The sequence below is a fragment of the Callospermophilus lateralis genome, chromosome X (assembly GCF_048772815.1).
Source record: "Callospermophilus lateralis isolate mCalLat2 chromosome X, mCalLat2.hap1, whole genome shotgun sequence".
Lineage (NCBI taxonomy): Eukaryota > Metazoa > Chordata > Mammalia > Rodentia > Sciuridae > Callospermophilus > Callospermophilus lateralis.
Window position 1 is genome coordinate 104,864 of NC_135325.1, and position 13,050 is coordinate 117,913.

Below are 13,050 nucleotides of genomic sequence, written 5' to 3' on the forward strand. Positions count from 1 at the left end.
GGAGGGCTTTTAAAAACTATTAGGGCCTGGGCCCTATGCTGCCCCTAGATTTATTTAATTGGCCTTTGATGGGGGAGGCAATATTTTGCATGTTTCTTTAAAGCTCCCCAGGTGGTTCCTGAGTCAAGATCTACTGGTTTAGATTGACTGTGTATGTCCCTTCTAGCAGCAGGAATGCGACTTTGTTATCCTGACTGCCAGGAGCAATACACTGAAAGTATCTTTAGGTGCCTGGGAAAGAGTCAGCCTTATCTCCAGTGAGAAGGTGCTGACTCACCCTGGATTCTTGGGTCAGGTGGTGGTGAGGCTTGACCTTATCAGCCATCAGTCCTGCCAACATTCTTTCCGAGGCTCCAAGCCTATCCCACAAAAACTATCTTCCCTCGCTCCTAGCTAAAGGATTTCTCATCTGCTGTCTGAGTTAGGATAAAGGCTACAGTCAATCTGTTCAGACTTTTGTTTTCCTTCACATGAGCATGTTGGAGCAGGCAGGAGAAAAATGGATCATACAGCATTTTCCCCACATATTAGTCTGCAAGCCTCAATCTTGGAGGCAGTAGTAGAGTACATGTATTTACTGAGAGATAATCCCCCAGGAGTTCTAGACACAAATTCTTTTATGAATGATGGCATAGTATAGATCAAGTCATTACAAATTCAGTCTTTTAATCTACAAAATGGGGAAGCATAATCATCATCTTCCTTTCATGAAGATTTTTGAAAACAGGTGAAATAAATGTGAAAGGGCCTCTAAAATAGCAAGGTATAATAATTTAAATTGCTGTGGTCCAGCTAAACTATAACCTTATTATTATATCATCTGAAGCAATATTTTATGCCAGAGCCGACTCCTTAAGCTATTTAATAGCTCTGCATATTCAACTCTCTAGAGAAAAGAAAGTTCCAAGGTGGCAGTCTGGTCTTTATCATAAACCTTGAGATTAGAGACATGTTTACCAGAGGAAGAACTTTTTATAAATGTTGTAGAGTGCATGCTGTTAAAAAGGGGGTCTGGAATCCTAAAACTCTAAAAATGGTTCTGTTAGACTTATGGGAGGATCTAAGAAACTGAGGCTTTTATTTATAAATTGAACTATACTATTCAAAGTTATGCCAGTGTTCACAACTATTCTTAGTATTTGAAGACAAAAGTTATTCATGGTCTTAGGTACTTGAGTTGCCTTATTCCCTTGTTTCAGACCTGGGATTTCATAATTGTAGAGACCATAGGTAAAGTTATATGAATGGTATAAGTAAAATCTGTCATTTGGGATGATTTTAGCTGTAAGTAATGGAAAACTAACTTTCATGGTCCTGGACAATATGGAAATTCATTAGCACATAATAGTCCTTTGGGGGCTGGGTGGAGTTTTTCCATTGTTGTATCTGATGGCTCCATGTGTTCTTGGTTTATCAAATTTGATGTCTAGGACTGAGTATGCACCAAGTCCCCTAGAGGAGAGGTAGCTACTTGTTAACATTGGAGTTCTATTAATTAGGAAGGAGAAATGGGGGGAAGGCTGCTGCATTGATGTCCAACAGTACTAACCACATGCTCCTTTATGTATTTCAAGTCTCCACTGATTCTCCCTATGAAATTGCATGCAGAAGAATTTTGGTGGTAATGATTTCCAGTCATTGTTACTGATGTTAAACATTGAAGTTAACTTTGCTGAAATCCCGTGGTGGGGTTACTTTCTACTCTTAATGTGATAAATCCCAGGCGATAACCATTGGATTTGTCTTCCTATTAAGTTGGCCAGTTGTACACACATGTAAAGGAGGAGGCAGCCATCTGTAGCCTCATTTGTATATTGCTTCCCTCCAGGGTAGAGGGCCTTTAAGCTCAGGTCTGGGAGATTTAAGTCCCAGGACTTTACTGTGAAGGTTTTCTATAAACAATTTTTTGTCTCTTGAGGGCACATTGTTTGAGTTATTGCTTTCATTACTGATCTTAAATGAAACCCATAAGTCAGGCAATATTTAAGTCATAGGATTTGAAAATAGCTGTTCTCATCTAACAATTTTTTTTCAGTGCTGGGGTTTGAAGCCAGGGCTTCACACATGCCAGGCAAGTGCTGTACCACTGAATTACATCCCCAGCCCATGAAATTTGTTTTAAAAATATTTTATTTTGTGTCCTTGAGAGATCACAATTTTAAGTATAAGAACATTTGAGATAAAACTGGCAAACATTTAGCTTCTCCAGATATTTATTTCCAGTAGATCCAGATTGAAGTTCTGACTAAATGGGGCTTGAATAGAAGATTTTCCATAGAACCATTTTTAAAATGGGAGATCTGAACTGCTCAAATTAACTTTGGATGTTGTTCTAATTGAAGTTTTAAATAATCTTGCTGTGTAAGCTACTTGATGGTTTTGAGCTATCCTTTCCAATATAAAGCCAGAAAAGGATTTTTTTCTCTTGCCACATTCTTTGTTGGTAAGTTATAGTTGTACATAATCATGGAATTTGTTGTTACATATTCATACATGTACACACTATGACAATATAATTTGACCAATATCATTCCCCAGCACTCCCCCTCTCCTTTCCTACCTTCTAGTCCCTTTCCTCTACTGATCTCCCTTTGATTTTCATGAGATTCCCCACCATTCCACCTTTCCTTTCCCTTTTCTTTTCTAGTTTCCACATATGAGAGAAGATATACAACCCTGATCTTCTGAGTTTGGCTTGTTTCACTTAACATAATGGTCTCAAGTTCCATTCATTTTCCTACAAATGACCTAATTTCATTTTTCTTTAGGGCTGAATAAAACTCCATTGTGTATATATATGCCACATTTTCTTTATCCATTCATTCTCTGATGGAACCTAGACTGATTACATAGTTTGACTATTGTGAATTGTGCTTTTGTAAACATAGGTATGCTTGTATCACTGTAGTATGATGACTTTAATTCTTTAGGCTAATACTATGGAGTGGTATAGCTGGGTCATATGACAGTTCCATGCCTAGTCTTTTAGGAACCTCCATACTGATTTCTGTAGTGATTTTACTAATTTACAATCCCACCAACAATGTAAAAGTGTTCCTTTTTCTCCCCACATTCTTTCCAGTGTTTATTAGTATTTGTATTCTTGATGACTGCTATTCTCACTGGTGTGAGATGAAATTTTAATGTAGTTTTGATATGCATTTCCCAATTGCTAATAGTGTTGAATATTTTTCATATATTTCTTGGTCATTTGTATTTTTTCTTTTGAGAATTGTCTGTTTAATTAATTTTCCCATGCATTAGTTGAGTTGTTTGACTTTTTGGTGTTATATTTTTAGAGTTCTTTATATAGTCTAGATATTAATCCTTTGTTGGAAGAGTAGCTAGCAAAGCTTTTGTCCCATTTTGTGGGTTCTCTTCACATTACTAATTGTTTTCTTTGCTGTGCAGAGCTTTTTAATTTGATGCCATCCCGTTTATTAATTCTTGTCATTAAGGAAAGAATTTTGAACTAAGTTATAGTTCTAGGCACCTAAGTTAACTGTATGACAGTCAACCTTTGGTACTCAAACCAAAAAAGTAAAAGAAGGGGTTATGGCCCTGCTGATGGATTTTCTGAGCAGGTGATATTAAGGACAGTAACCAGGAGGCTGATAATACTAGTGGGGAATGACTCACAGATGAAGACAGATGAGCTGAGGAAGAGAATAGAAGTCGAATTGCCATAATACAAAAGCCTGTAGTTTCAGACAACAAAAGAAAGGAGCCAGAAACATCAAGAAAAAGCTATGCAGAGAGATGGAAGGAGTGGTAGAAATGAGAAACAGCCACTGGCTGCTCTGGCCACTGGAGTACTAGAAAAGAAGTGCAGTTCTCTGTGCCGACAGGAATTGGCAGAGAGCACTTAGCCTGTAAACAGCTCTGTGGAGCTTATTCACCCTGAGTATTGGCTATTCATACTAATGACACTGTGTCTGTAAAAAGCATTTAAATCATGTGCACTGCACTGTTTAAGAAAGCATTGAGTGATGTGATATATTTAAGCTAAATATTCATCAATGACAAGCAACTAGAATAAAACCATGAGTGCCTCATTTAAGTTTCTGGGAACAAAAACTTGGGGGTGCAACTTTCCTCTGCTTTGCCAGACTAGTGTAGTACTAGTAGTGGCGTAGTACAAATCTGTCTTTTTTATTTTATAAATTTTTAATGTGTCAAAAATTATTCATCTGGATGTGAAGAAAATGAATACAAAATCAAAATGCAACCACAGAAAATAATCATAGTTAACCTTTTGCTTCTATCCTTCAGTGACTTCCATATATGTATATTGGAAAAGACAGGAACAATGGGTTCATACTGCTTATACCTGCACATAGGACAGCTTTCCTTGCCATAATCACCTCTTGTTTCCCCTTGTGTATGTATGTTTTTTAACCCTAGTAGATTTGTAGTAGAAATAAATACGGTTTGATTTTCCTGCAGCCGTATATTTTCCTATATGGGATCATGAAGAAAATCTTGATGAAAAAAAATCAAACCTCAGGATTTGAGGTTGTGCAATGTTAATTCTTTAGGAAACAGTGCCCACTTAAATCAGATATTTAGAATTAATTATTTAATATGGTAATCAGATGTTCCTTGTGATGATTTATTTATTTTAAGGATCTATTGTAAAATAAAATATTTTTCTTCTATTTAGCCTTCTCAGGATATTCAACAAATACAAAGTATGACCCACACCAAATTAAAGCCGAAATAGCAAGTCGTCGGGATAGGGTGAGTAAAACTAGTATTTTTACAACTAGATTCACCATACACATTCTTCTCTTTTTAAAAATTTTGGTGTTTATTTTGACATATTCATAAATGCATATAACATAGTTTTCTCCATTTTAATCCCTAGTATCCCCTTCCCTTCCATCCTCCCTCCATTCACCCCCTTCCTCTACTGTATTGGTCTTCCTTTTATTTATTTAATTGGTGCATTATTATATATAAAATTGGAATTTATTGTGATATATTCATGCATGCACATAGCATAATTTGGTCAACTATATTCCCCACTTCTTTCTCTTCACCTCCTTTCCTCTGTCATCTTTTATCCCCTGCTGCTTCTCTACTTTTCTCCCTTCTATTTTTATGAGATCCCCTTGATTTTATTCCTTTTTAATCTCCAGCTTCCACTATGAAAGAAAACATTCAGCCTTTGACTTTCTGGGTCTGTCTTCTTTCTTTCTTTTTTTCTTTTTTTGGTCTTGTCTTTTTTCACTTAGCATGATGTTCTCCAGTTCTATCCATTTTCATTCTTCTTCTGAGTAGAGCTCCATTGTGTACATATACCACATTTTCTTTATCCATTCATCTGTTGATGAGACTTGTTCTACTACATGCTTTTTTATGTAAAATTATTAATCATGGTTCATTTTGTGGTTATCAGTGTATCTAACATGTTTTAGTAAGATTTTTAATTTCTTGGTTTATTATTGTTTTGTTGTTGTTGTTGTTTTACTTGCCACTTTTTCCAATAAAAGGAAAAAAGTTTTATTTTGAAGCTTTAGCTCACTTGACAAAAGATAGCCTGTATCCCTGTGTATTTCATGGGGCTGGACTCACCAGCTTTGGGGAAGACATGGTGACATCAGGGCCCAGTCTCATAAGGCTACTTCTCTGGACTACAGAGGTGCCGACTTTGTCCCTTAGCAGCCTCAGCAACTAATGTTCTCCACTGGGTGACTAGTCCTAGAGGGATGGATTCTGCCACAGTGTTTGACCAGAAGGGTTCAGATGCTCCTTCCCTGGTGATGCCTGGATGCTTCAAGTGTCACCTCATTTTATCCCATCAGACCTTTGTCTTGGCTGTCTACAAAGGATGACATTTTTTTTTTTTTGTAACAGGGATTTAGCACCCAGGGGTGCTGAACCACTGAGCCACATCCCCAGCCCTTTTAAATATTTTATTTACAGTCAGGGTCTCATTGAGTTGCTAAGTGCCTCACTAATCTGAGACTGGCTTTGAACTCGCGATCCTCCTGCCTCAACCTCCTGAGTTGCTGGGATTACAGGCATGTGCCACCAAGCCTGGCTGAAGGGGGTCACTTTTGTTGCATGTGTGAAAAAGCACAGGGGACACATTGAGGCCTCTCCTTCTCCTGGTCTGTCATTCTCTGAACCAGGGTATATCTTTTAGGTAGTGGATCTCAAATTTTAGCATAGTTAAGAAAAATACCTGAGAGCTTTGTGAAAGTACAGAATTCCAGGTTAACTCCTGGGATTTATGTAGTCCTAGAGCCGGTCCAGAATCTGTTTAGAAAAGCCTAGCAGGCAGTTGAGTTTCAGGTAGTAGAGACCCACCTTTTAGAAACAAAAGTTTCCTAGGTCTAGTAAGTAGAAGGAAGGATAATGAATTATTACAAGTTTGCTAATTGTAACATAGAAATTATTACCTCAAAAAAGAAAATAGTTATACAGGTTTCCCACGTGGGTAGGGAACTGTCAGCAACTGGGGATTTTGGTGTCTAAGCAAGGCGGTTCTTCCAGAGTGGTGGTGGTTTTATCTGTGTGCAAATGGAAGTTCATGGAGGGAATAGATGATCCTTGAAATTGTAAGCGAATTAGAAACTTAAATGACAGTGCAAATAATAACTATAGAAACCATTTTTCACAGCTTGTTTTTGAAAATGGAATTTGTCTTTAGCTTTCCAGATTAAAACGAGAGCTGACCCAGATGAAGCAAGAACTACAGTACAAAGAAAAGGGTGTGGAGACCCTGCAAGAGTGAGTTGCCTGCATGTGTAGATGAGAGTATTTGCCTGTGATTTCCTGTTGTCTTGACTAATTGGGCTCCTGGACATATGTACCCAAAATTTCATGACCTTTGCTTTTATGCCTTTATTTATGCTTGTTCTTTCCCAATCTTATACATCAGAGTCTCTCTGTCTCTTAAAGATTCTTTAATCTTTTAAATGGGAACACTGAGAAAAGAAGACCTTTATTTGTATGTATTATTTGTATGTTCATAGTTCTCCTTTCCAAGGCACACATGACCATTTGCATTTGAATTTGGGTTGTTTAAATTTTATTCTTTTAAAATTTTTATTCTAAAATTTAAATTAATTAAAGTAAAAAATTTAGAATTTAGTTTCTCATTCTCAGTAGCCATGTCTGAAGTGCTCAGTAGTCACATGTGGTTAGTGCACATTTTTTTCCACCATGACACTAGTGTGACATTTTGGACCAGATAACACACTTTGTGAGTGTCATTCTGTTACTGTAGGATGTTGAACAGCATCCCTGGCTTTTACCTGATAGCTGCCAGTAGCACCCAACCCCTCATTATGACAATTGAAAAGGGCTGCAGATATTCCTAAGTGCCCCCAGTTGAGAACCTCAGGGCTAGTTGATACTCATCGGGTAGCATAGGCAATAGATTTCCATCATCACAGAACTAGCCCTCAGACAGTCTACAAGTCTTCCTGTTCACATCTTTACAATTTGAACTTTATCCCTACCAAGAGTTTCAAGGTGAATTTCTTACCATCAGTGAGCTATATTAAATCAGCAAATTTAATGAACAAACATTGTTGTTTTATAATGGCTATTATGATGGTCTGAAAGGATTAATTTTGTTAAGAGAGTATTATTGGCTTGTTGACTAAGAGTGCTCTCTTGACTCAGAGCCTGGCTTCACTGGCTAAAATTGGACATGTGCTTCACACTTTCTGAGCCTACTTTTCTTATTTGTAAATGGTGATTAACTTAGGTTGCTATATTAAAATACTATTGACTGCATGGCTTGAACAATGGATATTTGTTCACAGTTCTGGAGACTGAAAGTCCAAGACTTCATTCCTAGTACAGGCCTCATTGCTGACTTTCAGGTGTTCACTTTTTTGCAGTGTCTTCACATGGCTCAGAGAAAGAGCTCTGGATCTCTCTTCCTTTTTCTGCAAGGACACTAATGCCATCATTGGGATCCTACCCTCATTACCTCATCTAAGCCTAATTACCTTCCACTGGCCCCACTTCAAATACTTTCATATTGGGGGTGGGGCTTCAAAATAAGAATCTAGTGTGGGGGATCATAAACACAGAATACATAATAGTGATCGCCGTGCTAAATTGTTCAGAGGGTGGTGCCAGGGTCTTGTACCTAGTCAGCCTTCATCAAAGGCAGGAACCCACATGGCTACTATAGTGATGAGGACAAACAATGTGCCATGCTTTGCATTGTGGAGACAGGCTCAATAAAGTGTACCAAATATGACTGCAGTATCTGTCTTTATAGGGAGGTAATAAATGAATGTGAGCGACATATGTAATTATCTCTACCTTATTCAAAGGGGAAGACTGGATATAGCAAACCCTGTTGTTTAACATTATGTCAAGATTGACCTCCTTAATTAGTCTGGATTGGGTTGGTTCAGGATTCATTTGTGTCTGTTTTTTCATTAAGGCCATCTAGACACCTGGGGAGATACAAAGAAAGGGGAGTTGCATAGAGGGGCTCGACTTTCTTGTCCCTGTCCCTCAGGGCTGTTAAAAGATGATGGTTTGTTCAGAAACACTGCCATGCCCCCTGCAGGTGGGTTTTAATAAGCCTATTAACATGAGTGTGATCTGAATTCTTTTAAAGTCATTGTCCACTTTTTGCTTTCTCTGTTGTTACTCTGATGTGCTGTTACACTTATGTTTGCATGCTCTTTCCTGTGTTTTAGTTCTACTATTTGAGGTTCTTTTAATTATCCCTAGTTAGTAGTACAGCCCCCACTCCACACCCCCCAAAAAGTTCAGTTTTAAGCAAATGAAGCTTCTTTTCCAGTACAGGTACAGTCTACTGGTTTTGTTGGGTTTTTTTGTCCACTTGCTACAGTGTTTCCCAGTGCACTGTGATTTTACCCCTGACAGTCCAGTCAGGCTCCAGAAACTACAGCACCTCCTAGGATGCTTTTCTGTGTGTGGTATCTGTGTCATCCTGTGTCACTTCTGCTAAAGAGATTGACAAAGAATAAGTGCAAGCAAGTAATTTGATCTGATAGGTCTTCAAGTTTCCCACACTGTCTAATTGAATTGGAGGGTGATTTCCTACTTTCATTGGGCCCCACAGTAGGTTTCTCTCATTACCCTACAATGTCTATAGATAATATGTCATTTTAACACTAGTCATTGTTGTGTGCTGGAGGTTGTCATTTTCATTCTCACTTGCAGAAGCTCTGAGGAAGGTGACTGGGGTTCAGGCACAGTCTGAGGCTACACAGTATCCATGAGGCTCATGGGAGATCCAAGCTTTGTGCTTTTCCATGCTGGCTGTGACTTCTGTATGGGATCACCTGGGCTCAGTGCCTGCTCCTTTGCCTAGGCTCCATCACTCTGGACAGCTCCATTTCCTTATTGAAGACAAAGGCTATCTGACATTATCAGTTTAAAACTGAATACTCGAGAAAATGAAGTGTGCCAAGAGAAAGGCAGTTCCCCTCACTAGAAAGTAAATCCACCTCTTGTAGTCATCAAGGATAGGAAAAGGCAACCTCTTTTTCTCCAGATGTATGGGGTAGGGGAGCAGGAGTGGGCACAGAGAGATTTAACTTGATCCCCACAGCTAACATGGAGTATGAGTTGTGCTCCTGGAAGAGAGAAGAGCAATGTTTATATTTTCTTTCTGCTTTCATTAGCAAGATCCCACACTTGGGAACAGCAATTATAAACTTGCCCTTTGCCAAGGGGAGGCTGCTCTTGCCTGCCAGAGCTCAAGGGAATACTCGCCCTCCCCTGGGGAGGCTGAGGAGTGGCAGTAAAGGCTCTGGACCTGGCCTTGGTCCTGAGGGGCCCACTCCCTGCCATGTGTTCTGCCAATAGGCCAGGCAGCTTTCCCCAGAGGAGCTGCAGAGCAAGACCTTGCTTAATCGGCATGTTGCCTCTGCTCATTTGAAGATGCATTGTTACTGCATATTTACTTGATTCTGTGATACAACCTCTCAGGAAGAAGAGAACACATGGACATTTATATCACTCTTAAAACTCTTTGTAAGTGAAAAATAATCTGGTAGCCTTTCTATGAGTTCCATAGGCTTTGAGATGAAAACAGTCTCATTGTTTTTCTGATATTGAAGATTTGGCATTTCTGTTTGGGTTCAATCATTCAATTTATGTTATTCATTGAGAAATTTTAAAAACTCTTTTTAAGCATTGAAGATATGGTTACCACACCTCAACTGTGAAATCCTGAATACAAGAAAAATAGTACATAAATGTAGAGCTTCTCTGATTTTATTACCAACATCAATTTAAGGCAGTGGCCCTAGATTTTCCTCCAGAAAACTTTCTGCTATTCTTGCTTCCCAGAATCACCAGTGTATTCTTTTCCAGAGCACCTCACCAGGAGTCTGGCTGCTTATAACATTTTAAATTTAACTTGTTTATCTTGGTGAATTTCCTGGCTAGCAAGGAAATCCATCATTATGCTTGAGTCCAAGTGAGGAAAAAAGAACCTTTTGTATTTTAAAAAATATCTGTATATGTTGTTAGTATGTGTATCAGGGAGCTGGCCATGGATATAGTCTCTGGATTAATGATAGAATATATTCATGTGTGTATGTATTATTTATTTTTTAAAATATTTCAATGATGGAAAATGTCAAAGATAAACAAAAGAGAGAAAATAGTATAATGAAACCCTCCTGTAAATTTAATCCTAATCTTGGCTCATTTTGTAATCTTGCCCCATCCCCTAAATTCTTGGTCCCTTATTGAAGAAAACTCCAGAATCACATTTAGATGATATTTACCTCTCCTAAATCTGTGGACTCCTTTTAAAAACATAACTCTAATACTCATACTCCACTTGTTAGGCATCCCTTCTCTAGCCACACTGTCCTGTTTCTCTACTGTTTGGGTTCAGATTCATCTGAGGTCCACACATTGTCTTTCCATTTTGCCTCCTCCATTTTGTTTGCCTGAGAACTTATTTGTTGATGAAAGTAATTTGCTTGTCCTGTAGAACTTCCCTGATTTGGATTTTGCAGCTTGAATTCCTGGAGCATTGTTGAACACATTCCTCTGTTCCCTGTTATTTATGTACATGGGTATAATTTGAGGGTCAGCTTCTGATTCAGGGTTGACTTCCTTTCTTTCTTCCTCTTATCTCTCTCTTTCTTAATGTCCATAACAATGTTCTATAGGTGCTGGTACTTCCATCAGGGGGCACATACTCTCTGGTTATCTTTTTTTCTGCTGTGAAGATTATCACAGCTTTCTTGGTCTGCTGCATCCATTTATAGTAATTGCTATCTAGTTCTTCACCTGATATTGTACATGTGTATCTTTCAGGGTAAAGTCCCTGTTTTCCATGGCTTTGCCAACAGAATGTATCGACAAGTTTCTGCATTTTTGCCAGCCTCAATGATGAAAGTATCTCAGTGTAGTGTTAATTTGCATTTCTCTTGAGGTACTCTGTGAAAATCTTCAAAAATAAGAGCATCATTTATAATAGATAATGAAGGTTTGCAGAAATATTGAGCACTTCCAGCAAAAGATGTTTTAGACTCTGTTTCCCTTATTTTCTGAAGCTTTTTGAAAAATCACCTTAATATAACTTACCACTAGTGTCCAGAGGCAAATGGAATGAGGCATTACTAAGATGTAGGCAATGTTTCCCACATGGGTGATCCATAAGAATAGGCTGAGCATATCAACAGGTGTGAGGAGATTGCTCTTTGTGTTTCCCTTCTGGAGATCTAGGATGCACCTTGAGTTAGATTCTTGAGTTATCCTGATCTGGGAAGTTCATTTAACATGGCTTCATCCTGAGTTACCAAACTTATATGCCATCAAAGCTTTTTTTCTGCCATGACATATAATATCCCTGAGCACTGGTGCAATGGCCAGAATATTGCCCTGACCACCTTATTACCACCTCTGTTGTTCATGTTGTGATATTTCCATATCTGGCACCCAATCCTTCTCACAACTTCCACTGTGACCGCTTTGAGCTGAGATGCTATTATGACTTACCATTCTCATGTGGTAACCACAGGAATTTTTTACATGTCTCCCCTGCTGTGACCCTCCTGTGGCTTTCTCTCTCTCTCCTAGAAAACAACCAGACCCTATAAGAGTTGGTTCCTGACCCAAGGTCATTTCCTCCTAGTTTCATCCTCACTCATTTATGCCACCCACCCTGGTTACCCTGACAGCTGTCCAGTTTTCCAGGCACATCCTGCTCTTAAGTATGGGTACTTGTAGTCATGTGCCTGCAATGCTCTTTTCCCCAAACTCATCTCTACTTTTTGTGATCTTCCAGTCAGTGACATCTTGCCAAGATCTGTGCTTAACTATCCAATCTGAAAAGGTATTCTCTCCTTTACACACTATCCCAAACTTGACTGCATTTTGTTTAAAACCCTGGATTTATTTATTGTTTTGTTATGTATTTTAATGCTCATCTCCTTGACTAGAATGACATTGCATGAGGACAAGGATTTTGCCTTGTTTTCTGCCCCATCCTGAGGACACAGACAGTTCCTGGCACAGGGGAGGGCTCAGTGGAACAAATGGACAGTAGCCCAGGTGCTCTGAAGAGGGGCTGATGTCACTGCTCTTGCCACTGGTAACTGTCACATAGTTCACTTCATTCTTGGATGCTGTAGCCTTCTGAGCAAGGGCAGATCTATCCTTAGCCAAAAGTTTTGTCTACTGTGAGGATCTCAGGGATCTATATAAATTAGCTGGTCACCTTATTAACTGCCCCCAGCATTTCCATCTTGTCTAAAATTTGTGTTATACTGTGTTTTGGCCCTGTTTTTAAGAAGTCCTATTACTTATTACTGCTATTCAAATCATAGAAGGGATGTGTTACAAAGTATTCTGATGACCAATTTCCATGAGGTATATTCTTAGCTACTGGGTAAGCTTCTTAACTTCAAGCCTTCTGATTACCCGAGGAGCTTCCCTGATAGGGTGGAATGAATGAAGTTATACCCATTTTTCTCCTTGGATAAGAATAATTACATACTTCTGAGTATTATATACCACAATGAGGCATTACTAGATATTAGTTTTTTCTGTCTGAAGGGATTTAGTAGTTTCGGAAGA

At 38.7% G+C, this 13,050-nt stretch overlaps 1 protein-coding gene across 2 annotated transcripts in view; it reads left to right on the forward strand.

Moving 5' to 3' along the window:
* Wwc3 (WWC family member 3) overlaps positions 1–13,050 on the forward strand; it is a 107,946-nt gene that overhangs the window by 46,692 nt on the left and 48,204 nt on the right. For both annotated transcript variants that reach the window (XM_077107212.1, XM_077107213.1), the window contains exons 4-5: positions 4,664–4,740; positions 6,659–6,738. In XM_077107212.1, coding sequence (XP_076963327.1) covers positions 4,664–4,740; positions 6,659–6,738 — 157 coding nt within the window. The remainder of the gene's footprint in view (positions 1–4,663; positions 4,741–6,658; positions 6,739–13,050) is intronic.